Consider the following 27,881-nt stretch of genomic DNA (forward strand, 5'->3'; position numbering starts at 1 on the left):
GTCTGGAAGAGACCTGTTCCGCGTGGGTCACCTACGTCAGAATGGTGACCTGATCGCGCGTCACTCGTGCACCGTGCATGTCCATCGTTAGAGTGGGGGCGGAGTCTGGGAACTGATCCAGAGGGAAGGCCGCACGCCAGACGGGGCGCGGAGATTGGAGGCGGAACCCACGGAGGGACAGAACGATCGTGCGCCGTCCACGCGCGCGCAGCGGGACCGCCGTGGCATCGCACATCTTGAGTGCTTGAGGGAGTGGGATGGAGAGGTAAGTTCCGGCCATCAGGATGGCGAATCCTCACACTGCACCGCATTCTCCATGGACCCCTTTTTTCTCATCACTGCATATGCACACTGTCAGGAATAGCCCTGACATATTTTCCTAAGTCTCCCTCTCTCCCAGTTCCTTTTTTTGTCCATCGGGTGTGCTGCTGTTTCTCCCTGCTCTGGGTTTTCCTCTGTTTGTCTTCTCTTGGGTGCTCCTGTCTTCTGTCTCTGCCTGCCTTATAGTTTCCTGTTTCCTGCACCTCTTTGCCTTTTGCTAACATTAGGAGCTCACTATTTGTATAGATCAACTTGTTATAATGTCTTTATTTTTATATTACACTTTTGAGTAAACATATCCATTTTGATTTACCCACTTTGCTCAGTCTCTTTCTATGAGTGTGCAGGTTCCCTCCTATGTTTATTGTGTCACAACAACATATATGTTTGTGATACTTTGTTGCCAAAGGGCACAGCTAATAAAGGAGCCAGTTTGAACAGAGGAAGTGGACATGATTTTTTAAATGGTTGCTGTAGCAACCAAAGAATGATAAGTACATTAAAAAAATAATTAAAATGGCATTAGGAGTTTTTAAAAAATGCAGACGGTATTATCTAATTCTACAGAACTGATTTATTTAAAAAAAAAAACAGGCTTTTTCACGTTTTGCTTTAAATTTTATATAAAATTAAATCACACACATACAGAAACAGAAAGCAGTGCTCATAATGTTGTCAGTAAATGTAACAGTATCCATTATATAACATATTGCGAATAATTTTCCTATACATTTCTATCTTAACCCCTCCATGACTGGGTGAACACCTTTATTTATGTTATTGCTTGTATACACATCCCTTCTACTTTATCATCAGTTTAATAGGAACCACCCCCATCCCTCAAACACCTTTAACTGTTCTTTTTGCGTTGTCGAAAGAAGTTCCAAATAATTCTACAATGTATTATTAGAACGTTTTAACTCCTTTCTCTAGATCTTTTATTGTATCGCTTCTATCCTATAACATTATCAGCATTAATTCCAATTGAGTTCTGTAATGTTAAGAGCAGCATATGGTTCCTTAATATAAGCTTTTATGCAAAAACGCTTCTGATTGTGCAATAAGTGATTTATTAGGCACACAAATAAAGATTTTTCAAATCTACACTCGAGCGTTTTATTCATAAACTGAACTACCTTATTCCAGAATTTTGAGATTTTGCCACACTCCGAAAAGCAGTGTTTTAAATCCGCTTTCCCTTGTTTGCATTTTACACAAGACCCTTCTTTCTTTATTGTTGTGAGCTCCCTGCCATGCAGACATGTAGGCTCTGTCTCTCAGTTTAAGTTGCACTTCCTGCAGTGACGCGCAACAAAGAGTTTGAAGATTCGAATTCATGACATTTTAAAATGTTTTCCATAGTAGAGATATCAGGAACATCTTTTTTTCCATGCCTTTAAAGTATTTTCCCATTTAGTTTCTGCATTTATCGATAGGCTTGACTAAAAAAAAAAAAAATCAGTCTGAATTTGAAAGATTTTGATACATGAATGGCATCTATTACATTCTTCTCCCATATTTTAGGATTTATAAATTTGTTAACAAAATGTCTGGCCTGCAGGTAAGAGAAAAAATGTGAATTAGGTATTCCGAAGTTTTCTTTTAACAGCTCAAAGGATTTGACAACGCTTAGTTTATTTACTACCTAGTAAGTTACTAACAATTCTAATTCCTTTTTTCCCCCAGATTTCAACATTGCTCTTCGATAGACCCGGTGTAAAGTGTGGATTATTCGTTAAGGTAAATATTTTGATAAAAGACCTTTTAACCCACATGTCTTCCACATAAGAGACCATGCTCTGAATGCATCCTTGAACAAGATATTATCTTTCATATCTTTAGGGATGTCTGTCTCCTTTCCATGAAGGTGGGCAGCTACAGAGTGTGGCTTGAATAATTCTATTTCTAATTCCCTATTGATACAGTATATAGTTATTATTTCCTAATATCCATTCTGTAGCAGACCTAAACATTGAAATTGTATTAAATAACTAAAAATTAGGGAGATCTATTCCACCGTTTTTTTTTTCTGGGAAGAAATTACTTTTCTAAATGGATTCTGTGTTTTTTATTTCTCCATAAAAATGTTGTAACACTCTTATTTAATTAGTTGACATCCTTATTTGAGATCGATAATGGGAGCATTTGCATTGCATAAACCAGTTTAGGAAACATTATTGATTTTATCACTGCACATCTTCCTAACAATTAAATATTCAGATTTTCCCATGTCCCCAGAAGTTCAACAATTTTCTTTAATATTCGTAGATAGGTTAATAAATATAACTCTTCAATGTTGTTAAATAAATCGGGGGGCGGGGGGAGCAGATTTAAATAGGTATGACATGTGCGTCACGTATAGTGAGAATGAGTAATAAAACTTCTAGCGAAACAAGGGCTATTGTGGGGTATATGTTAAAATACAATTTAACTAATGTGTGTGCAGCAAGTCAACCGTGAAAGCCCATTGTCAGCCAGGAATGCTTTGCTTTAAACCAAAAAAATTATGTGGCACGGCAAATGGAGAATCCTGGCTTTATTTCATCTATGGTGTGCAAAAACAAGCATGTGCAATGGCAGGGGGCGACTTGGCAAGCTGTGACGTCACGTGTCAGGTAATGCAGTATAACATCATGCAAAACAATATAATGACATGCAAATCAATATAATAATATGCAAATCAATGTGCTGCTAGCCTGTGTGGCAGAGAAGGGGCTGGTCCAGGGGTGCTCAACTCCTGTCCTCAAGACCTCCTAACAGGTCAGGTTTTCAGGATATTCGTGCTTAGCATAGGTGGCTCAGTCGAAGACTCCATCTGTGCTGAAGCAGGGATATCCTGAAAACCTGACCTGTTGGGGGGTCTTGAGGACTAGAATTAGAATTCCAGGGTTAGTCTAATTTCTACCTGCTTTTCAGGTTGGGTTACACTGCTCTCTCTCTGTATGTATAAAAATACCTACATACAGTATGGATGCTTTCCTGTGTAATTAGTCTTCGCACACATTTGTTTGGTGGTGGATGCTAAAGGAAGACGTTCTGACTCGAGATTATATTTCCTGCAGTGAGACCCTTATTACCTAGTGGGATATTGGTCAATAGAAATGAAGCTTCTGAGAACCTCTCATTGTATTAAGTCCCATTCTTGTTTCCCCACTGGCACTTATACTATGTAAATATTGCTTCAACAAGGATGTGAGGAGACTGTATTTCCTAAGAAGGAAGGATGTTTTTGCTGCTTGTACCATTAAAGGTCACTTGTGCGCTTATAAGAGGTTCCCGTCGCTCAGGGTCGGTGGCCCCAGCCAAGCTACTCCCTGGGTCCTTTACCAAACAGGAATCTGCAGACGCATCCCCTGAATTCTCCTGCCGTGTATCTTCTGAACCGTGCATGTTTTTGGAGCTCTCATGGTGTCCATGATTTCCCAAACGACTTGAAGCTACTACTGCTTTCATGGCTGCCTATTGAGAAGGGCACAGTAAAAGCACAATTGTACATTTGCACACACAAGTTAGGTCAAATTAGCTATGCTTTATGCATTTAAATTTAGCCGTGAAATTGTTTGTTCACTGCAGCTGATTAGATATTTGTCCATGAATGCAGTAAATAGTCATTATCTTTTAAGACGTCTCAAGAAGTGGAAGCCTTTATGTTAATTAAATGCAATACATTATACTATTTAAATAAGGGGAGGGGGACAAATTACCTTCAGCTTGCGTCTGGCATTGAATTCCAGGAGTTTTCTTTGTGTACTGTCCATATGGGAAAATTTAGCTGCTTTCCCAGTTACCCATGGATGCTGCAGAGCTTGATAGACTGTCAGTCTTTTGTTGGGGTCCAAAACAATCAGCTTCTGAACCTGTGTACAATTTTGCTTATTGAGACAACAAAACATATCTCAGAATTTAAAGATGGGAGATGGAGCAGAATTTGTAATGAATGTAAGTTTTAACAGATCTAATTCTTTCCTTCATTAATGGACAGAAAAATCCATTGACCTTTATTCTGTACCCCTCCAAGAAAGAACATTAAATACTTTAGATAAATTGTAAATATATTTTAATCTAGCTTTAGGTGGTAGTGTTAGGATTATTAAAAGGAAGGTTCTTCCACAATTGTTATTCAATACAAAACAAATAGTTTTGTTTTTTTTGTTTGTTTTGTTTTTACAGGTATTAAACCTTAAAATTGTTTGTGGAAATGTTTAAACTACGAAATAATATAATGCAAAGTCTGACTCATAGCTTGCCTTACCTAGCTTACACTCACATTGCCAGGTGGCCCAATTAGGTTCAGTAACTAACTAGTTAAATTCACAATTAGTAGACAATTGGTTACTGAATTTCTTACCAAGTCCTTGGCATTTAGCGAGACGTCATCCCACCATGGAGAAACAAATTCATAGTCACAGTTCAGGATCCTGCTGTACATGTATTGATCCCCCCGCGAATCAAAAAATGGCTCAAACCCACATAACCTAAAAATAAAATACAAATCACAGACACTTAACAAAGCAAACGTTTCAAAAGATCTTAACACTTATTTCCTGTTGTTTCTCATGCATATTAAATGGAACACTACATTAATTATGTTCTCTTTAGTGCTAATCTATAACAGATTAACACAGCACACAGATTATATTTCATGATGCTATTTATAAATTCTTCTTAACATTTTTGGTTGTAATTGGTTCAATTCTGTATGCATCTGTGTGTAATTTGTTCATAATATTGTAATTTGCTGTGAAATTAATGTACCTAGAATAATTACAAACTACCTTTGTTATATAGGCATTGAAGTTTGTTTATCCTCTGTGGGAATATAGGTTTAGCATTACATGCACAAGACTGGTATTATACGTGCACGTAGAGAATCACGAATCTGTAGCAATGTAAAAATTATTTTCAGCTCTCAGTTCAAAGTTTTTATTTAATGAAAGAGATTTAAAATCTAAGGCTGAGATTATAGTGCGTGCTTGAGCGCGTTCGCGCACATGGAGTGGCGCGCCCGTTGCTCAAGCGATTTCTGCACATACTGTTTCAAGCGATGGGGAGGCGTGGCTATGACGTCACTAAACTGGTTCAACGTGATTGGCTGAACCACTCACGTGACGCGGCCATCTCTTGAAAAGACAAATTTTTAGTCTTTTCAAAACGTGGTCACGCCATCGTGCTTTGTCATGCGCGCGCACTAGGGTCGGCCTCTAAGGGATCCTGCACCATTGCACACAGGATAATCTCTGCCTACGCTGTAAAGTAATATAAACTACTGGTTAATCATTTAATTACAATAATGTTTTTTATGTATCAACTGCTCGGGCAGAAATCTACTTCTTGCCTATGACATTTCAAAAATGTATTGCAGCACTTCTCAACAAGTGATGCATTGCAATGTTCTCATCCAAACATTGGAAAACTAACATGACCACAAGAAGAAACTGTTGTAACTGATGCACTGCGTGCAGAAAAAAATTCCAAATTAATACTGCATAAAAAGCTCTTACAGGATGTATGTAATGACTCCGACAGACCACATATCAACTTCTGGGCCATATGGTGAGCCATGCAGAATTTCAGGTGCTGAAAGTACAATTGTGACAGAGAATATACAGTACTTTATTAACATTTATTTGGCATTTTCATAAGGTTTCTCTTTTTGTACTAATATTCACTATTAGGGTACACAGTTAATATAAGATAGTGGTGTGTGCAGCAGAATCCTCCAGCAGTACTCAGTATAAACCCACATTCACTGTGTATATAGTTATATACTGTAGTAGATGAGGTTGAAAAAAGACATATGTCCATTGAGTTGAACCTATGGTAAATTTAGATGACCGTTAGTTTTCCTATATTTGTATATGCAGTATATTGATCCAGAGGAAGGCAAACAAAAAACCCCAGAGAAACATCCAATGATGTTTATACGTTACAGTAAAGTTTATAATATAAACAATACGTTTATAAATTACATCCTGACTCCATTAATTGCAATCAGATTTCACCCTGAATCAACATCCTTTCCATATTTACTTATTTATTATATCCCTGTATACCTTTCCTTTCTAAAAATATGTCTAACCTTTTCTTAAAGACATCTATTGTATCTGCCATCACAGTCTCCATAGGCAATGATTTCCACATTGTAACTGCCCTTACTGTAAATAACCCTTTCCTTTGTTGCTAGTGAAATCTCCTTTCCTCCAACCTTAAGGGATGACCCTGCGTAATTTGACATTTGGTCACGGCCATCACGCAGCGACATGTGCCGGCGTTTAACCACAGAGGGACCCTCCACCGCTGGACACGTGACCGCTTTGCCAAGGTAAGTTAATTTAAGGGTTTATTTAGCAGTTGAGGTAGGGAATTAAGGTACAGGCAGTCCTCGTTTTACAACGCTTCGCTTTACAACGAATGGCTTATCCAAAGCTATGCAATGCATACCTATATTCATTTTTACAACGCCAAAATGGCTTATCCAACGCTCTTAAGACGCTTTGCAACGTTGTGTATGTGTGTATATATATATACACATTCACATAAACAACGTTGCAAAGCGTCGTAAGAGCGTATATATATAATATTATACTATATAATATTATATTATACTATAATATATTATTTATTATGTTATATTATATATATAATACAGTATATACACTATATAATTTATGTGTGTGCTGCATATCTTATTGCCGGCATAAAATATTTGGTGTATTTTAGTGTTAAAAATGCCTTCAGGAACGGAACCTTTCATTTAAACAGTGTTCCTATGGGAAAACGTGTTTTGCTTTACAACGTTTCGCTTTACAACGCCATTTTGAGTAACGCATTGTGTCGGATAACCGAGGACTGCCTGTAAAGGGTTTTAGGATAAGGGGTTAAGGTTTTTAGGGTAGGGGTAGCGTTAGTATAAGGGATTAAGATTAGGGTCTTTTTAGGGTAAGGTTAGGGACTTTCCTTGGCGCAAAAGTGGCCGGCAGAGTGAGGTCCCTGCGGCGAGCTGAGTAGCAGCTAAGCGCCGGTGGAGATTAGATTGCGGCAAAACGCCCATGATCAAATGTCCTAGACCGTGTCGTTTGTACTGTCGCTGGGTGAATAGTTATTTTGAGATTTCTTTGTATTGACTTTTAATATATTTGTAAATAGTTATTTAGAGACCTCTTTTCTAAACAAATCTAAACTAGCTAGCCTTTCTTCATAAATCAGATTTTCCATCCCCTTTATTCATTTCGTGGCTCTTCTCTATAGTTTTTCTAATTCCATAATGTATTTTTTATGGAGTGGTGCCCAAGTCTCTAGTCTATCCATGTCCTTCTGGAGAGAAATTACACCCTGCTCTGATTTTACTACCTTAAACAATTCAGTGCAATCAGCAAAAATAGACTTTTCTCTCTATGCCAAACTTTGAGGTAATTAATAAACAAGTTATGAAGCTAAGTATTGTTTCATTAGATGTGTTGTGCAAACATAATTACAACTCACCACAGTATCCTGGTGTACCGCATACAGTCTTCATGGCAACTTGGTCGTCTATGATCTTTGACAATCCAAAATCAGCTTTAACAAGCAGAATGATTGGCAGTAAATATATGGTGTTAGTAATCTGTCATGAAAAGCACCCTTACTCCATGCACAAAGTGTGCAGGATACTTACAAGGGAAGGGAACGTACTGAGTATAGTTATGTGATGGGGTTACTCAGCTTGTGTATTGTGCCTAGTTATATGTTCTGCACAGTTATCTGATGATGTGATGATTTATGTTATATATATATATTTTTTCTGCATATTTATGTTTCCCACAGATTCATATTCTTAATAGGTTTCTGGTATTTATTTGGCGGGCATATTCTGCATAGGCTGCTGTTGAACATATAAAGGGTTGCCACCATCTATTGAAGGCTAACCTAAACACTTTTTGCAATTTAATTGCATTTATTAAAATGTATTTATATATTTACTTCTCTTACCTTCACTGGCGGCGGCGGCGGCGGCATCTCCCGGCATCTCCTCCTGCAAGGTCCTGCCAACATGGCTCAATGACGCCAAATGGGGTGTCAAGTTGCCATGACAGCAGGACTCCTCATGGTAACGTGCCGCTGCAATGTCTAGTAACATCCCGTTGTCATGGCAACGCGACACCATTTGACGTTGCGGAGCCACGTTGACGGGACCCTGCAGGGGGAGATGCTGCCGCATGATGCCACCACCGAAGAAGGGAAGAGCTGAGGCCCCGCCCAGAGATTTCACAGGTAAACCCGTAGTCCGGAGATATGTGGCCAAACCCCGTAGTCTCCGGGAGAAGGAGTGGCTTAGTGAGTAAAGACACTGACTGGCACTGAGTTTGAATTCCCGGTGTCGGCTCCTTGTGACCTTGGGCAAATCACTTTATCTCCCTGTGCCTCAGGCACCAAAAACATAGATTATAAGCTCCACGGGGCAGGGACCTGTGCCTGCAAAATGTCTCTGTTATAGCACTACATAAAACTAGCAGCGCTATGCAAGAACATGCTATTATTATTTTATTATTAACCTGGAGTGGTGGCAACCCTGGGTATATATGATGCATATTTACATACCATGCATTTGGGATATACTCTGCATAGGTTTTTGGTGGTGACACACACAGACATAATAGTGTGATGGTTCCACACAGGTGGTGGTTACTATGACAACACATAGTTAATCCCATTACCAATTTTTAGAAGGGAGTCTGGAGATCGGTCTGAATAGAGAAGGTTTTCCGGTTTAAGGTCACGGTGAACTACTCCATTCCCGTGTAAATACTGAAATATGAAAAAGTAACATTACTTTGTCATACTGTATCTTGCTAAACTTTGTAATTCTCCCCAACAGTAACTTTTTAATAGCGTACAAAAAAATGAGAGTAATATTTGTTAATACAAACAGGATAAGCAAGAACAAGTATTAAGTGTTTTCAGTTTGTTTAAAAGCTTGATGACTGCACCAGAGGAAGCTGCATTCTAATGTTCTGCAAAATCCTGTGTGTGTGTGTGATGTCATAGTCACGTCTTTCAGTTATGAATAAATCTCCTCTGAACAAGTCTAATTTCTTAAAAGTTGCTAAGTGATCAGATTGTCAGAATACATTTTGCGCTGTATGTAGGAACCTTCTGGCTAGAATCACCTTTTTTAGTGTGCATCTCGATTGAATGTGTTATAAAGCTTGGGATGTGTATTCTCACCTTTTAAATTACATCATCCTTTTACAGATGAATGAAATGTGGTAAAGTTTGATTTTACAGAAAACAAATGTATGTCATTTGCTTATTTCTAAGGTTTCGTAATTAAAGCCATTTCGTATGTATAAATGTCATTTATTTTTCTTGTGTCGCAGCCCACTGCAGTATAATAACAATATAATAATATAGATATGTTGAGGTATAAAAGTGCATTATTTTAGCACCAGGTCCATATAAGTGAACATGGTGGTTGTCATGAGTTGTTTATAAATCATTTTGATATTGGTGTATTTGAAGGCCAGGTTAGAATAGAGAATTGTGTAAGAAGGACAGAATGTAAAAGTAGATACATTCCTATGTCATTGAAATTAACATGAAGAGGATTAAATGTTTATGATTGGAAACTCACTGCGACTGCTTCCAGAATCTGCTGTACGACATGGGCAGCGTCCTGTTCACTGTAATACCCACGTTCTACTATCCTAGGGTTTCAGACAGGAGTAGGGAAATGTGTCAGAGGTTCTCAAATACAATTACATCACATGTCAGAATTGTCTGAAGCATTTATAATGTACCTCAAATCAGAGTTATAAGGTTTGTAAGTATTCATATGTTGGGGGTTGGGGGGGAAAGCATGGCGTTTGCTTTGTAAAGGACTTATTATGTAGGGAGCAAGGTTTCAAAGAACTAGGGCTCAGTATGTACATTATTTCATGTGAATATTTTATTTGAATAGAAATTGTATGATAGGTAAGTTTCTATGTAATATTAACTATGCTGTGTAGTCGTCACATTTTAACTTTGACAGCTGAAATTGCCAGTATGAATATAACATTAATTATCTGTGCTGGTTACCAGATAGGCAAATTATTTCTTCTTAGCATTTCTCTGCCTCCATGTTTTTGTTATCTTATGTAGTACTCCAGGTTACATTAATTTAAAGTAATTGCTTATTTACCTGTCAAACAATTCCCCTCCTGTCACTTGCTCCAGAATTAAAGTAATCTCTGAGGGTGTCTCAAAGATCTCCTTCAATTTAATCTAAAAAAAAGATGCAAGAATTGCTTACATACAAATAACCCTTCCACGTATTCATTTATCTCCAGTCAAAAAGGGACAACTATGAAGTGTAATTAGACGAAATAGGATTCCTGAGAGGTATTTCAAGATATAATATTACCGAATGGGATAGTATAATTTTTTTTTTTAGAGCTGTCATCTCTGATCCGATCTATTAAACAAAACTTAATTTTCACCACAACATATAATTTCAGTATTTCCGATAGAAGCAAGCATGCGAAGGTCATATTATATACCAAAACAACCTTTAATCTTACAAACAGACCAGCATACTCCCGTGATTAAGGAATTCATTAGATATGATACTAATCTTAATTAATAGATATTTGTATTACTCCCCATAATTGCTCAGATATAATGTAAGTGGCAGGCCCTTTCAACACTAAATGGATTAAAAAAAACGTGTAAACTGACGCTACTTAACCTCTGCTCTCCGCTGTGCACATACCCACAATAGGACTGCACCATTTGCTGAACTCTTTACATTAAGTGAGTCGTATTGATCTGAGATACAGAGACTCCCAAAAGGCAAAGGCTGATAACCCATGGTGGTGAAAGAAATTGGCTTACAATGGTCCCTAATGAGTTTGAACAGGACAGGGGTTGTTTAATTACCCAGCGAAACATGGGTATTCTGGCATGTGTTGTAGCAGTTACCTATGTCAGTGGTGCTCAACTCCAGTCCTCATGACCCTCAGTATTGTTCTACCTGTGCTGAAGCTGGGATATCCTTATAACCTGACTTGTTGGGGGCTCTTGAAGACTTGAGTTGAGCACCTCTGACCTATGTTAATAGAGGAGATACAACAGCAAATAAGGCCATGTGGTTTCCAGGACTTAAACTATTTACTGAATGGTTAAGTGCAGTCAGAGGCAGTGTTTATTTGGCAGTCATTATGTCCAGCTCACTGTTGAAGAAGAAGTATCAGGGCTGATCTAGGGAAAAGTTCTACTGAATGGAACAAATACATAAATAAACCTTGCTGAGCAACATATACAAAGGGGCCATTAATCAAAGAGTTTGAACAATACCCATTGTGATATAGTAAAATAAGGACACAGTATCTGGTTTATATATAAGACAAAAATATTCAAATGAAATACTTACAATATTCGGATGTGAGAGACGTAATAACACTCCAATTTCTGTTCTTACAATTTTTTTATCAATCTAAAGGGAATAAAATATACTTTGTAATTTTGGGAATGTTTTTCATTCAGTAAATGTTATTCATCAGACCGACGGCACCTTATTTAGCTAGTGCGATACTGGGAATGTTTTAAAGAATCAAGCTCAACAAATTGTAAATAACACATGTATAAGAAATTCCTTACATCTGTTGCTTTGATCAAATGATGATAGTTAGTTTGTCATATTGAGTTAGATGGTGTTATTTAACAAACTGTTATTAAAAACAGCTGTAAACAATATGAAAAACAGAAATATCACAAATCTGGTGCTGTGCAGCAAAGAAGCTGGTAAATTGCTTCAAATATAATGCATGTTACATGAATTATATATTTAATACAAAATAGGATGCTTGTAGTGACCATTTTTAATAGATAAAGGCAAATCGATATAAATGGAAAAACTGAAAATGAAGAATATGCAAGAGAAGTACAAATATTGCCGAGTCTAAGTTCCTACCCTGCATTATCATTATCATTACTTTCCGTGACATACAAATGTAATAATCATTAACGTCTTTGTTGCTGCGGACGCTCGTGGTTGCAGGATATGCGTTGCGGGGGTCCCATTCAGAAGCATGGACCCCCACAGCACGATCGCGGCAAACATTGTCCCTAGTGCCGCAGACCTTTGCTTTTTCATCCATGGTGCTGGGGACAGTAAATCTTGCTATATCTGTACTTCTCTACCGCCTCACTTCTATACATAACTTTCTGTCTATTCTCTCACTATGTCTGCCCTGTTACTCTATTTAGAGCCTCTTCTTTGCTTATCAAGCTCTCATGTTCCTTCTATCTGCCCTGTAATCCTCACTCCATACATTGCACCTTCACTCCCCTCCTCCTATTCTGTTTCTGCCCCCCCCCCCCTCTACACTTCAATGCAAGATTCACTCCTACAAGACCCAACCTCACCTACTGCATCTCTCTACCTTCTTCTGCTACTTAAAGATGTTTCCGTAACCCACTGCCCCTTCCATATTCCTCCTTCTTGGGCTTGCTTACCTCCCTTCTCTGCTAACAACCATAACTTTGATAACATCATACCTATTCCCTGTCACTCACCATCCTCCTCTCTTTTTTCATGTACCCCCTGGAATGCTTGCTCCTTCTCTAAAATTGCCCATCTGTGCATGACCTCTTCCTTTCGCAGTCTATAAATCTCCTTGCTTTGACTAAAACTTATGTTCCCTGATTTTTACTCTGCTTTAGAGTTTGCATTCTCCTATGGTATAAATAATTCTGAATCAGAATTATTTATCTAGCAGTCGCGAGGGTTATTCCTTCCCTTCCCCCTCCCCAGCCCTTCCCTTAAGTTCGTGATTCTCCTATGGTAGCCTTTCCTTCTCTCATACGTTGTGAGGGAGTGGCATTTCTTCTTGCCACTTCTTTTTCCAATCATTCTGCCCCTGCTTCACGGTCCTTTCGATTCTTTGAGTTTCACGCTATGTCTTTTTTCTCCACTTGCCCTACATATTGCTATCATATATGGTCCACTGTCCTCCGCAATCCCTCATTCAGAATCCGGACTGCCCTTCTTTCTCTCCTCTGACTCTCAAACCCTTCTCTTAGGAGACTTTCATTGTCATATTGATGACTCCTCTGTCGCCCGAGTTTTCCATTTTCTCTCATGGCCAACATCAATAGACGACTTCTTCTAGCACATATAATGAAGGGCACCACTTAGATCCTGTCTTCACTAAAAAAATTCTCTTTCTGTAATGTCTATCTCCATTTTTCCGCTCTTGGACCATCACCTAAACTCCTTGTTATCTTACTATGCTAGAGATTTGGGATCTGTGGATCATTAAGCCCTGAAATCCTCCCTGATAAATATTGTAAAGCGTTGCGTACTTAGTTGGCTCTATATAAAACCTAAAAATAAAAAAAGCATACATTGAAGAACAGTATTGTATAATGCTAAATATAATGTGAGACCAAGTATATCCTATCAGATATTAAGAACAATAAACTGTACCCCCATGTGATACTACAATGGAATAGACTGTGTTCTTCTGAGATGACAATATTTCTAATGGGACCAATACAACATTTTAATATATGTTACTGAATGGTTCTTGACATGATTCTTTGCAACTACGCAAGTCCTTTCTTCTCATGTTACAAAATAGAAGGAAGAGCAATATGATTGATGCTAGCCATAATAACCCTATGAATGGACAGTTAATATTATAGGACCATTCTTATTAAAAAGGTGAATAGATATTCGTGGTAACTTTTTGGAAATAAATGTGCACAGTGACCTACCTTTATATTACTGTACAAGACAAAATAGCTTTTTAAATTAAGTAGGAGTCAGACTGAAGATAATTATGTATGAATCCACCCTGAAATATGAGCAGTGAAACAGATGTAGTGCAGTTTAAGAATAATCAAAACTGTCCTTTATAGTTGCTGGATAAAGTTGTAATGGCTGTGTGTTTCTGGGATGGTGTATACGGAATTATCTGTATTAGCTCTACATCTACAGATATGTCTCAGACTTTATTACTGGATATAACATACAGTACTTTATTTGGCTACTTACAGTTTTTTTTATTATTTTTGCAGCATAAGGTTTTTGCGTTCCTTTTTCTTCACACTTAAAAACTGCAGAAGTTGCTCCCCTGAACAAACAGATTGTAAAAGAAAGCATTTAGTTAATTTCTCATTATCCGATAAAACATTGACCATACATTGTGCGCCTTTCTTTTTTTTGCCAAATGACTTCTATGCCTTTTTTTTGCCACAGATACAGTACATGTGTTGTCCTGCATCTATTCTGCTTTAAGATGGGTAGAAGATGTATGTATGTACTGTATGTCTTTATTTATATAGCGCCATTAATGTACATAGCGCTTCACTGTAGTAGTACACGTGACAATCATATAAATAACAAATAATACAAATAACAGATCATGGGAATAAGGGCTTCAGACATAAAAGTAACATTTCGGAAGAGGAGTCCCTGCTCCGAAGAGCTTACAATCTAACTGTTTCATATTGGTATAATGCATAATGGAGAAGATAACTATCAATTCACCATGCATTGTGTTTTTACTGTAACATAACATCATATCATTCTTTATATGAATCTTCACTTGACGAAGTATAAATACATATGTTTTTCTGATTCACTTTTACCTGCTGTATCATTTGTATGGAGTTGTAATAATGTATTATTACTACAAAATGAGGTTGTCCACAGACTCAGATTTGCTGCTATATGAAGAAATCTGTAAATAGTTTGCATTATACATAAATCATACATTTAAAAAAAAAAATTTGCTCAACTGAAAATGTTATAAAATAAAAAGGAATAAAACAGAAGTAGTAGTAGGTTCCCCAGGGGGTCATTGGAAGAAAATACAAGATCCACAAGCAGGGCCACATCTGCAAAGCTCAGTTATAGAGCATGAGATACTCAGAATATATGCTAATAGGAGTCATTAAAATATACTTTGCTTATCCTATTAGCATATATCCCAGGTGTGCCCCTTTTAGTGCACAGGTGTCTCCATGTGTTTCAAGGTTGGTTTGAGGGGATACACACACACATACACACATTGCGCACTTGGGACTCAAGTAAAATAGGTCTCCCTCCTCCCTCTCGCAAAATCGATGTTTAAGGGTATGGAGGGAGCTAACGCCACCTTTAGGTGAGACAGGTGTCAAGCGAGTTATGTTAACCTATTGCAAGGCAGTGGTAACTTAACATGGCGTTAAGTCTATTCTAGTTAGATAACTAATGGCCGTTGCATATAATTAGCTTTGTGGATTCGCATTAACCTCAGGGAACATAACGTCCTTTACTGATTTTGATAATGTGACGTTATGAGCCCTAACTTAACTAAGCTTTGTGGATCTGGGCCACAGTGTACCCCCAGTTGAAATCTGATTTGTGTTGCCCAGACACCAATTTTTATACCCTACAATTCTTTTATCTGGGAGATCTGTCAGCCATTTGTCACTTTGCCTTGACCAGGGACAGTTTTATGACTGGATATCTGTGGGAGGGAAATTCTTTCATTTACAATCGAATTGGGGAGTATAAAATAACTAATAATTCTCTCCCAGTAGTTAACAGATTCAATGTATCCGTAACCTCATATTAAGGGAAATCTGCTGGATGCATATGTATTAAATATAATAGATCCCTTGGCAACTTTGTGGGTGAAATTAATTATCTGCTTTTTCTTATAGCAATATTCTATATTTGTTTACATCAGGGCCGGCTTGGAGTATTGCGTTCCCCGGTGCAGGCATGTGGTGCAGGGCCTCTTACCTTCTCCTTCGCCATCTCTTCCTGCAGGGTCCCTCATCATGGCATCGCGACATCAAATCGCGGCACGTTGCCAAGACAACAGGACATGTCGTGACACCCCGTGGTGTTGAGTTGCCAGAGCAATGTGACATCACGTGCCTCCCGTTGTCATGGCAACATGCCACCATTTGAAGTTGGGGCGCCACGATGAGGGACCCTGCACGAAGAGATGGAGACGGTAAGAGAGTTACAGAGGCCTTGCGCTCTCCCTTGGCAATCAGTTTAATTGTTATGTGGATAATTGCGGGTCTCTGTAACAACAGGGCTCGGTGCAGTGGCACCGATAGCACCACATAAACGTAGTGTAGATCATTCATTGTTTTTTTCATGTTAATCTGCATTGTTATGGAATAGTGTGTCCTTTGCGTCACCTCTTGGTCTCTGGTTTTTCAGCAATGTATATGAGGGCTTTTGAAGCTTACAGAGACTTATTTACAGCGCCTCGACGACATGTCGCTCTGCCCTACCTGTCATTGTAGTATAAGCCAGCAAAGAAAGTTGGTGGTTAAACTGTTGTCTTATGAAGACATGGTACCTCCTTAATTGTTTAGTTACCACTTAAAGCAGCTCTCCAGGTTGCAGTTTATGTTTCTTTGAATTTTTAGTTATAGGATTGAAGCAGGGGTTCTCCGCAGCTGAACTTCGGTAGTTTCAGCCTCTGGGGACACCCTGTTTTCCAAGCTACTTAACTCCGTAGGGACTGCCAGTATCTCCTTCGTGTTCAAATGGCCCACATCATGTGAGCCGATAGGAAGCTGCAAGGGATGATGTCACAATTTCCTATTGTCCTGCAAGATGTGGAACATTTAAAGCTGCCATTATGTTAGTCCCAACCAGCCCTGTCGGAGCTGCTACCTGCAGAGATATCGGCACCCGCTATGGAGGTAAGTATCTCGGGAAGCTGTGGTCCCCGGAGCAGAAATGAACGCAGTTCAGCTCCAGAGACCCCTTGCTTCAATCCTACAGTTGAAAAATCAAAATGAAAGAAACATAAACTGCAAATTGGAGTGCTGGTTTAAACCATAACTTTTTGAAACACAGACCCTCATGCAAGGCCGAACTTAAACACATTAGCAAGAAGGTTCAAACCCTTGGTTGCCACACTGCACATTAAATGTAACCTGGCTTGATTGTGATACAGGTAATCTTTTCTCCCTTTTTATACACATTGTTTAGAGCTATTGTTACATAGTCCCGGGATAGTGGGCAGCTTTCTGTCTGATTTATAGAAGAAAGTGCAGACATAGTGTGGATGTGATTCGCCCCACAGATTCACAGTCGCTAAGGCTGGTGGATAGGAAATCCATACCAGACTTTACAAGGGGTCTGGTTTCCCTCACCTGCTGTCCTAATTGAGGAGCAGGAATATAATACAGTTAGTTTGGCTGCTTCTCTCCCTCTCTTAGGCTTGTTTTATAGTTGGCGCGCGCGCGCACGTGATGCACACTTTGTGTGTACGGGTCTGTGCTGTGAGCGACAGGCTATGACGCTTGTGTGTGTGTGTGTGTGTGTGTGTGTGTATAGATTGTTTGAAAGTTAATTTATTATATAATATTTAAAAAATAAAAAAAACAGACATGTTGTGAGAATAAATAATTTATTAGCATATGCAACTTTGATAAATATATATACATATAAATATATATATATATATATATATATATATATATAAACACACATATACACACACACATACATACACACATACATACATACATTTCAGCCTCACTCAGCAGCGCGATAACATACTTTTCTGAGTCTTCCCCCCCGATTGGCCGGCTCCACACTCACTGCCGTGCACGCGCGCGGCCCTAGTATAGAACGCCTGGCTAACCACAGCCAATTATAAGTGCCGCGCACGGCAGAGCAAGCGCACCCACTATATTACAGGCCTTGGAGGCTGGGAGGAAACTGCTTCTCCCCAGTATCCAGTTCAGGGTAGACGGCCCCCCCACGTGTTGCAGCATTTGAGGATCTATTGGGATGCTGTCCCTATCTGACAGATAAGACTCAATGCTATCTTTGTGTGTTAGTTAAAGTTGGTAATTGGCTTAGCCAGCCAATATTGCAGATAGGAACATGCATGTAAGTCAGTCTCCTGACAGGAGTAGGCATTTCGTTTTATGAGTTTGTTTCTTAAAGTGAAAGTGTGTCAGAAATATTGTATCACTGATATGAGTAAACTGCTGAAGGTTTAATGGCTGAGTGCCTCCAATGTGTATTTGTTAAAGCTGCAGTCCCCTACTGGGATGAAATAAAAACAGACAGAAGCCTCAGTTACGCACTATAATGCCACGTGTTATCCTTGTCTTTCTCTAAATAACCCTACAAGATACTGTCGTGAAGAGCCCAGACAGACGTCAGCGCTACAAAAAGGGAGCCATTTGTCACACTATTATGATCTTTCGTTGCAGGGCTATTATTTAGAAATAGAAAGAGCTTGGGGAGCATGCGAAAACAATTGTGGACTTTTGCATCTTTCCATTCCTTAATGCAAGGAACTCAATTCTGTGGTAATAATGAATTATTTATGTTTGTTCACTGCTTGTAAAGTGGACATCTGACCTCTGTACCAGAATAACTGGTGCTGAGCCCCACCACAGGCTTTTCTTTACAGGATACATGTTCCGGCTTTCTCTGCTAAAACCATTCCAATTTAAATGCTGTGTATTCAATCTGCAAAATCTCTAAGCAGCTTTAGAGGAGCAATTCAAGCTGCTTTTTTTTTTTTAACATAGTATTGTAGCAGGGGGTCTATGGAGCTGAATCACATTAATTTAAACTCTGGGGATCCTCTGCTTCCCGAGATACCACCAAAGGGGGTGCCGGTATCTCAGAAAAATGTAAAGCTCCCGTATCACGTCGGCCAATAGGAAGCCACACCGGATGACGCCACTGCTTCCTATTGGCCCACAGGGCATGGTATCTTTGAAAAACAGCTATTACATGAACCCAGCTAGCAAGCCGGAGCAGCTGCCGGCACCCCCTACGGAGGTAAGTATTTCTGGAAGCAGGGGGTCTCCGGAGCTGAAATTAATGGTGTTAAGCTCCGGAGACACCCCACCCCACACACCTGATTCAATCCAATGGGAAACAATAAACAAAAATGGGGGAAAAACGGCTGCTTTAATAGCGGAAGGGAGAATTTTCAAATAAATAAATGAGTGATTGTTAACTTCCTAAGAAGTGAGTTACATCTGTTTCAGAGCTATAATGGAGACTACTGCTGAGCACAAACAGAAAGGGAGAGGGGTATGTACCTAATTGGACTTCATACTAAATTGGCAAACACCTGCTTTAAGAAATAAAAAATCCCAAATGGACAGCTCTGGACTGCATTATGTGCCCATAGCTGCAAACACAATTTGTATCTTGTTTTGCTTTTTTATTTTATTTATTTTCACACGTTATCTGTTAATTTGACATCATGGTTTTTCTTCCCTTTTCTCCACTTGAAATCCTCAGCAGTGGTCTGAAACCTATATCACAGAGGCATATTTATTTTAACTATACTTAATCTTCTAATTGTTCCTTGTGGCGTATGACTAATATACAGAATCTGTGAGACTGCTCTTACTAGCAAAACATTTAGAGTAATCACATTATGACCACAAATCGCAGAAAGGGGAATACAAATGGTGCCCTTTTTTAAAACCCTGAAAACTGACCTTTTGTAAAGAATCTGATAATCTAATTGTCTTCCTTAAACAAATGTAACCATGATTAGAGCAAGGATTTGGCTGATCTGGTTTCTTTGTAAACAAGGCATGATTTATTTTCCTTTAGGGTCTTTGAATAGGGGAGTGTTTCCGTCAAGTCTTTCCTCAATCCGTTACAGCTTCCTATGTTTACAAATAATTAACAAATAGGTGCCAGATTTTGTTTAATAAAAAAAGAGTGTCGTTTTCCAAGATTTCCCCTTTAAACAGGTCCCTGCCATTTCGTCCTAGGAGCGAGAAACTGTCACTATATTACCACAAGTTTATTATGTCTTGACAACACATGGAAGCAGGAGAGAGTTACAGTATGTTTGTGACATATGATTCACTCAGAGTCTTGATTAAAACCATGTTCTGTTGTTGCTATCTTGATGATGATGCTCTTTCATCTTTGGTTATTTTGTTTATTTTGAGCCAACACATGCTTATTTATGATGTTATGTTCAGAACAGGCCCAGAACGCTCTTTTAATTAGATTTACTGTTACCTGAAGCTCTGTTGTGGCAGAAACTTTGAGTAAGTATTCACATAACCCTTAAAATCCCTAAAATAAATATGAATCAGTGCTGGCTGGTTATCAGGTGTCACTTTTAGAATAGAACATCAGGGATGCCCTGTGTTTTAGGTCATATAACACAGGGTTATAGGAATGACTCTATAACATACATTACAGGCTGTAAACAAAGCTAAACTCCTAACAGTAATACAAGTCTGGCACATCCAGTTCAACTGCAGTACATAAGAGTTAATTTCCAGGGATTGCTGATCAGGTGTTCAGTGGCAGATGCAGAGGAAATCTGCAGAGATCTGGCAAACATGTTTATTGTCCCTGGGGCATTTTGCAGAAACTCCAAGTACTACACAAAATAAACGAATCCTCCTATGAGTAAATAAACAGTAACCTTAATCTGCGTTGGATTCATAACAAGGATGGTCCACATAGCATATAAAGACCCTGTGCAAAACCGTGATCAATTGGGGGGCCTTTACCAGAAATGTTTCCAGATATCTGGGAAAGGATACTCATGTAGAGCTAAATGGATTGGCATAAAATGTGACTGGATTAGAAGGGCAGGGCTGCTGACACTGGGGGTGGGGGGGACGGGTTTGATCCATGACAGCTGTTCTCTGGTGTGGCAGAGGTGGGGAGCCCGGCCAGTCAACCACGGATGTTGGGAACAGAGTTGGGTTGGGCCTCTTGTCCCGCTGAGCTATTCATATCTCACCCAAAGAGCCTGGATGTGCTCCAGATGCAAACCTCCCACTCGCAATGGCTGCTCCCCCTCAACAACCGCTCCCCCTGGGTCGACAACCCTGGGCCCAGGACTTATCCCCTGTACCCAATTTTCCAACTAACTGTCCATGAAATGTCTGTGAATTCTCTGTATAACCCTGTTCATTTAATGTAACCATGTATTGTTATAACTCTGTGCCCAGGAAAACGTACTTGAAAACGAGAGGTAACTCTCAATGTATTACTTTCTGGTAAAACATTTTTATAAATAAATAAATTCAGTCCTGAGCCCCAGGAACCCTGTCGTGGGTATGTATGAGGACTTTAACATATGTAAATGATTTTGCAAATTCGTTCACAATGTTCAGTGCTCCTCCTAATATGGAAAGATGTGAGAAAGAAAAAGAGCAATATAGTGAAGTATGTTCACATAATATTATCAGCACATAGAAGTGGTAAGATATGCACTTACATGAAAGTGCCTATACCAGGCACGTAATGGTATCTTTTGCAGATAATTCACCTCCGTTTTGGTAATAATAACTTCAAGAGGGACTTCTTTTGTAAAAGCTCCAGCTTTATAAAAGTTCAGGTATTGGTTAAACACATAACAGTGTAAAAACAAATAGGGACAGACCAGTTCGTGTGTTCTATTCCGGTTTCTGCGACATCCACCGCCGATCCAGCCGGCGTTCTACGTCACTTCCGGTCTTTGGTTTTACACCGTAACTGGTACTCCCGGTAAACCTACGCGTTTCAAAGGTGGTCCTTCTTCGTCAGGGGTAAGTATGGTATATCCTGGTGTTCCTTTCTTTTATATCCCTCTCCGCAATGTTATATGAAAAAACTTTAATTATAACTTTTAAATGCGCAAATGAGGTAACATATAAAGAAGGCATATATAACCATTTAAAAATTACAATGATGCAAAGTAAAATACACATATCAGAAAATAAAATGTTCTATATAAAATATACCAAAAAAACAATTCCGAAGACAAATTAGATAGTAATGATATCCTGATCGCAGCTAATTATCCATAATAGTTTTAAAATATGTGAGGAAGTTTTATGCTGATATTTTTGTGTTACAAAATTAACTTATACAAATTTAAAGTGCATTTTTAAGTTTTATAAAGTCCATTTTCCACATGATTGGTCTGCACTATGGCTACTCTTTCTCCCACATGTAACATGCTGTCCTGCTGAGATTGGGGGTCCACACCATATCAAGAATCTACAGATCCACTCTGCCAAGACCATTGTGTCACACTGCCTGTTTTTTGTCTGAATCCTGTGAGTAGGCAACACATACGAGCCAAGATACACCATTGTATTAACCCATCCGTTATCAAACAGTCTACACTTAGATTGTGTTTTATTTCCATTTTCCTTCCATGCTCCCCCTGGATCACACACGAATCTGCACGAATTGAGGGACCAGCGGAACCAGTCCCTAACCAGCTGGGTTTGAGCAGGGGGTTTATGTGTATATATATACTCACGTTATTATATATTAATTATATGTGCACTCATTTTTTGTATCACTAGATTTAAGTATTTATTCACTTCACAATAGTAGTGAACACTAGTAGAGCTAGCGCCTTCTCTTACACTTCAACACAGCATATTTTTATATAGAACATTTTATTTTCTGATATGTGTATTTTACTTTGCATCATTGTAATTTTTAAATGGTTATATATGCCTTCTTTATATGTTACCTCATTTGCGCATTTAAAAGTTATAATTAAAGTTTTTTCATATAACATTGCGGAGAGGGATATAAAAGAAAGGAACACCAGGATATACCATACTTACCCCTGACGAAGAAGGACCACCTTTGAAACACGTAGAGTTACCGGGAGGACCAGTTACGGTGTAAAACCAAAGACCGGAAGTGACGTAGAACGCCGGCTGGATCGGCGGTGGATGTCGCAGAAACCGGAATAGAACACACGAACTGGTCTGTCCCTATTTGTTTTTACACTGTTATGTGTTTAACCAATACCTGAACTTTTATAAAGCTGGAGCTTTTACAAAAGAAGTCCCTCTTGAAGTTATTATTACCAAAACAGAGGTGAATTATCTGCAAAAGATACCATTACGTGCCTGGTATAGGCACTTTCATGTAAGTGCATATCTTACCACTTCTATGTGCTGATAATATTATGTGAACGTACTTCACTATATTGCTCTCTTTCTTTCTCACATCTTTCCATATTACGAGGAGCACTGAACATTGTGAACGTTTTTGCTGCTGCTGGGAATTGGGAACAATTCAACTGTTCAAGCTGCACCACACCAACGTATCTCTCAAAAGTTTGGACTTTATTAGTGTTAGAGCGCTTCCTATCATTGCTATATGATTTTGCAAATTGCAAACCCTCCACTCACACAATTTCATTCATCCACCTGCTGCAGTATAATTCTTTCATTCAGGATCTGGTGACTCATTCATTGTTTCAGTAGATGCAAGCACTCCTTCATTCTTATGGTAAATATATTGTTTATTACCAAACCTCAACTTCTGTCAATCGTTCTCTTTTGATGATGATTTATGTAACAGAGTAATGGGTTTTAGTGAATCCTGTATGTTACTCACTTAAACATAATTGGTCATTTTCTTATTTTCATATTATGACTGAACAATATCGTACTATAACATGTTCTAATCAAAGAATTGCTCATTTTGAGGAACCAAATAAACATTAATGAAATCATCCTACTCTTGTTTTTCAAAATAGAAATTTGTTGCAGGCCCTTCAAGCAATGAATGTGTTATTTTTTTTATCAGTGGCCTATCAGGAGACGATACTTTTTGTTTTCATTATGAACATGAAAATTAGAAAAGAATAGTTGTGTGTGGTATGAGGAATTGTTTATCAGACACTTGGGACCAGATTTTATACACTCACAAGCCACTGCTTCGGGAATAAAATCCCTCCCAATTTCCCAAATATTGGGTTTTACATACTGTATTAGGACATAATAACAATCATCTGTTCCTTAGCTGGTCTTAAAATTAGGTAAATACAACCTCAGATGAACAACAACACATGACATATTACACCGTGTCATGATTTATGTAACAAAAATAAAGCAAAAATGGAGAAGCCATGTGTGAAAACCTAAGTATAGAGGTTTCCCGATAAAAAAGCCCAACTTTTTGATACAATGTTGGGACGTAGACAGGAACACACTGAGCCTCAGGACTTTAAGGCAGCTATATGGACAAATCATCACAGGAGCTTCTCCTTAGTAACAGGTGCCTTGGTCTTCAGTAAAATATTTTATCCCCTTGTACCTTATGTTTCCGCTTATCCTTCTTTATAGATTGTAAGCTCCTTGGGGCAGGGCCAGGGGTGTAGCTATAGCCCGGGCAAAGCCTGGAGGCGTGCGCTCTTAGGGGACCGCTCCTCTCCCCCTGTCAGCGGCCCTGCTGACCATCTCTCCTCCCCCAAGTATAGACAGCCAGGGGGAGATGGTGGTATGCAGAGTGAAGCAGAGGAGCAGCCAGCAGAGGAGTTAGGAGTTGCACAGAGGCAGAGAATGACAGCCGGGAAGGAGCGCACCCCAGCGGTTCGACCCGGAAGTCTTTCTTACTTCCGGTGTCTATGCTACTACAGCGCACTCCACCTCGGCCACCCTGCTCTGCCTCCGTGCAACTCCTAACTCCTCTGCTGGCTGCTCCTCTGCTTAACTCTGGCAGCCCGCTGCCACATACCATCATCTCCACCCGCCTGCCTCTATCACTACCCTGTACCACAGGTAGGTATGGAGGAGGAGGAGGGGGAGAGAGCTGATGAGATATGAGAAGAGATGACGGGGAGAGAGCTGAGGAGAGATATCCTCCAAATTAAATCGAGGCAAATTTTTCTCTTGAATCTAGGGAATATGTTTACTTATAATGGGGCCCTGAAAATGTTTTTTCCCGGGGCCCACGCATGTCTAGCTATGCCACTGGGCAGGGCCCTCCTTACCTACAATGTATGTTAATGCTTGTTATTTTAGTGTTTTCTTCCTCCAACCCTCGTACAGTCTGCTCGGGTGTTCCATTCGCCACATACATAGAGAAGCCAGCGTAGGTACTTTATCACACTTTTTGTGTGAAAAAGCTGCCATAACGGCTTCATTGGAATACATTGAATCTGGCCATTAGGGGCTACTGTACTTAGCATCGCAAATAATATGTTCACAGTGTGGCTGTAAATAATATTACACACATATTTGGTATTTACATATACTAGTTAGAAATTAAACAAATCACATAATCCAGTTTTCATTTAAATTGTACGAATCGGATATTCAGCATCACACAATGCATCAACAACAATGTTACACAGCAACATCGAAGTCAATGAGGCTTTCCGTGTGATAGCGGCGGATGGTTGCTACCACAGTTCATAGACTAAGGGCCTCCGCATCATATGTCACATAACAACCTTCATACGTACGACGCACAGTTTGTGAACGTTTGTACTGCTGTTTAAAACTTAAATTGGCACTCAAAAAAATGTCAAGTATGATCTTAGAGGAAAGAAATTAGGTGCACTCATTGGATCTATGCAACTGCCTCAGGTGCACAGAGATCATCCCCCACTGGGGAGACCTATAATGTAGGACGCATCCTCCTAAAACAAGAAGGAACTGGCACTCCAGAGGTCTTTGTACAAAAAAAGAGGACATGTTAATCCACACAGATATTAACTCTGTCAGCCCTGTGGGCCCCCCAGCTGTGCAAGGATCATGCTGTCTGCGTGCAGGATCAATCCTTGCTCCAGCAGACCTGCAGCAGTGTTTTCTAAACAGTATGATCTCAGTACATATGGCTCTTAAAACAGCAATACTACTCCCCCTCTCCCCCCCCCCTTATTTTTAGATGTAAAACTTGTGACCATGTATAATTGTACACTCTTACCTAAACTGGCAATCGTTTACAAATCTGTAACAATCCTGATTGTGTGCTGAATATACCGTAATGGCTGCCTTTTAGTTTTAATCAATCATTCAGTCAGTATAACTCAGCAGCTACAATGTATCCTGATATTATCAAGGTAACATTATCTATTGTTACAGTTTACAGCTCACACTGCTGGGGACATTGGCAACAAATTATCACAAGCAGGAAAGTGTTGCAAAGATCTTGCACTGCTGGGGTGATGGGCTAAAACCTACTATAGAAATAAAAGCATTCTTTAAAACTCATTAAATCTGACATTAAGAGTTGAATTTAAAAAAAACAGTCACTGTTCTCTAATACTACAGAACTTATTTATAAAAAAAAAAACCCCCATAAGATTTCACACGTTTTGCTGCTTTAATTTCTCTGTATGTATTTTCTTCCTTTACAATATTGCAGAAATCGGTTTCTCTGTTGTATAAACATCTATTTGTAGGGTGATCTGCCACATTTTGTATCTTATCACATAACAATGGCCCCACTACAGGCTAGCATAAGATTTAAAGAGGGATAAAGTCTGTGCCACGTTTTTATATATGATTTTTGGGTTTGTGTATAATCAAAACTTGAGGAAACAAGCAGACTGAATTGTTTTCAGGTGGTTTTATAGCAGCAAGATTCACAGTACCTTCCAAGCTCTTGACCCATTGTGTAGAAATTCTCTAAGGCATTTTCTCGACGGGATCCCTCTATCCAATATATGTCTTCTGGTTTGTAGGTGGGCATCTTAATTTGTGCTCACTGATTGTATTGTGGATTCAAAAAGTTCACTGACCCTGTCAGTCTTTACAAACATCTGACATGCGGAGACAAAAAAAACATATTTTAGGAGGTTAATGAATAGATTTTGACTTCAGATTCTAGTTTTAAGTGTATCAAAAGGCCAACATGGCATTATGCTTTCCTTCCAATTATATTACCATATTCTTTCTGGTATCTTTCTCTTTATTGTACAGTACCCGTGGCTTTCACAATCCCAAGCATGAGATTATGTTACATAAGTCAGCATGCTCAAAACACAAAATAAAAATGAACTGTATATGAGCATTTGTATTATTACTGTATGTATCAAATAAAAAAAAAAACATAGATGCAAAAGTATATTTTCATAGAAAAAAATATGGGCTGATAAATCCCCAGTATTGCCTAGCTATAGTTCCTGTAATCTTCGCATACAAATGAAAGGAGTTAATTAAAAATAATAATAATGTAATGGTCATATTTTGACATGTAAAATGCTAGAAGAAGCTACATTGAATGCAGCTTTTTAGTTGTATCACTGATTGAGCTGCACTTACTTGCTACTGCTTAATGGGTTTCTATTATGTATTTCCATCTTCGTTCTGTTTGATACAGGAATAGAGCACGTTATTCTCCTGACTTCTCTTATTCGTCTACTCCTCAAACACTGGGATGCAATTCACCTCCTTTTCATGCAATGTTCAGCCCCTGTAAATGTCCTTTGGTATTATTTAAAATGAGTGTTGTTTCTTTCATGTCCCTTTATTATTAATTCCGTGTCCTTCTGTCGATTTTTCCTTGTATCCACTTATCACTGATTTCCCAGAGATGCTGAGGTTTCCATCACAGCAACACTGGAGCACTTCTCTAACTAGAATAAAGCTCCAGCCAATCACACCCCTCACTGCCCCTCCCTCTACCAATAAATTAATTGATGATTGCTAGGTTTAAACTATAAGCTCTAGCTCCCTCTTGTGTGTATAACTGGCCAGCCATAAATATGTCTACCACAGTCACTATGGGCCTTATTAAAACTGTACATAAAGTGGCCATTTGGCCAGTTTTCATTGGAAATCCCCATTGATTTCAATGTGGATTTTTGGCCGACAAG

General features: G+C 39.0%; 1 protein-coding gene and 1 long non-coding RNA gene across 4 annotated transcripts in view; one reads left to right on the forward strand and one right to left on the reverse strand.

Moving 5' to 3' along the window:
• The window catches only part of LOC142501479 (uncharacterized), a 149,895-nt gene that overhangs the window by 15,015 nt on the left and 106,999 nt on the right, over positions 1-27,881 (forward strand). For 2 of the 3 annotated variants that reach the window (XR_012803499.1, XR_012803501.1), the window contains exons 2-4: positions 2,008-2,061; positions 5,684-5,874; positions 6,533-6,643. This is a non-coding gene — a long non-coding RNA (uncharacterized LOC142501479). The remainder of the gene's footprint in view (positions 1-2,007; positions 2,062-5,683; positions 5,875-6,532; positions 6,644-27,881) is intronic. The other variant, XR_012803500.1, reaches the window with a different exon arrangement.
• LOC142501476 (calcium/calmodulin-dependent protein kinase type IV-like) lies at positions 989-27,630 on the reverse strand. Its single transcript, XM_075611440.1, has 12 exons — positions 27,328-27,630; positions 26,658-26,825; positions 14,339-14,417; positions 11,711-11,773; positions 10,481-10,563; positions 9,932-10,004; positions 9,015-9,105; positions 7,804-7,878; positions 5,823-5,898; positions 4,670-4,796; positions 4,026-4,178; positions 989-3,780 (listed from the first exon to the last, which is right to left on the reverse strand). Exons 2-12 carry the CDS (start codon positions 26,753-26,755, stop codon positions 3,532-3,534), a joined length of 1,167 nt encoding a protein of 388 aa, XP_075467555.1. The 5' UTR covers positions 26,756-26,825; positions 27,328-27,630; the 3' UTR covers positions 989-3,531.

Source organism: Ascaphus truei, chromosome 8 (genome assembly GCF_040206685.1).
Source record: "Ascaphus truei isolate aAscTru1 chromosome 8, aAscTru1.hap1, whole genome shotgun sequence".
NCBI lineage: Eukaryota > Metazoa > Chordata > Amphibia > Anura > Ascaphidae > Ascaphus > Ascaphus truei.

Bases quoted from the DNA above. Each gene is read 5' to 3' on its own strand.
- LOC142501476 (XM_075611440.1), bottom strand. From the start codon at position 26,755: ATGCCCACCTACAAACCAGAAGACATATATTGGATAGAGGGATCCCGT. The intron at 11,774-14,338 runs GTAAGTAGCCAA...TATTCCCTTTAG, and splicing joins CAAAAATAATAAAAAAAACT to ATTGATAAAAAAATTGTAAG. The intron at 10,564-11,710 runs GTAAGTATTTCA...TCTTTTTTTTAG, and splicing joins GTCTCTCACATCCGAATATT to ATTAAATTGAAGGAGATCTT.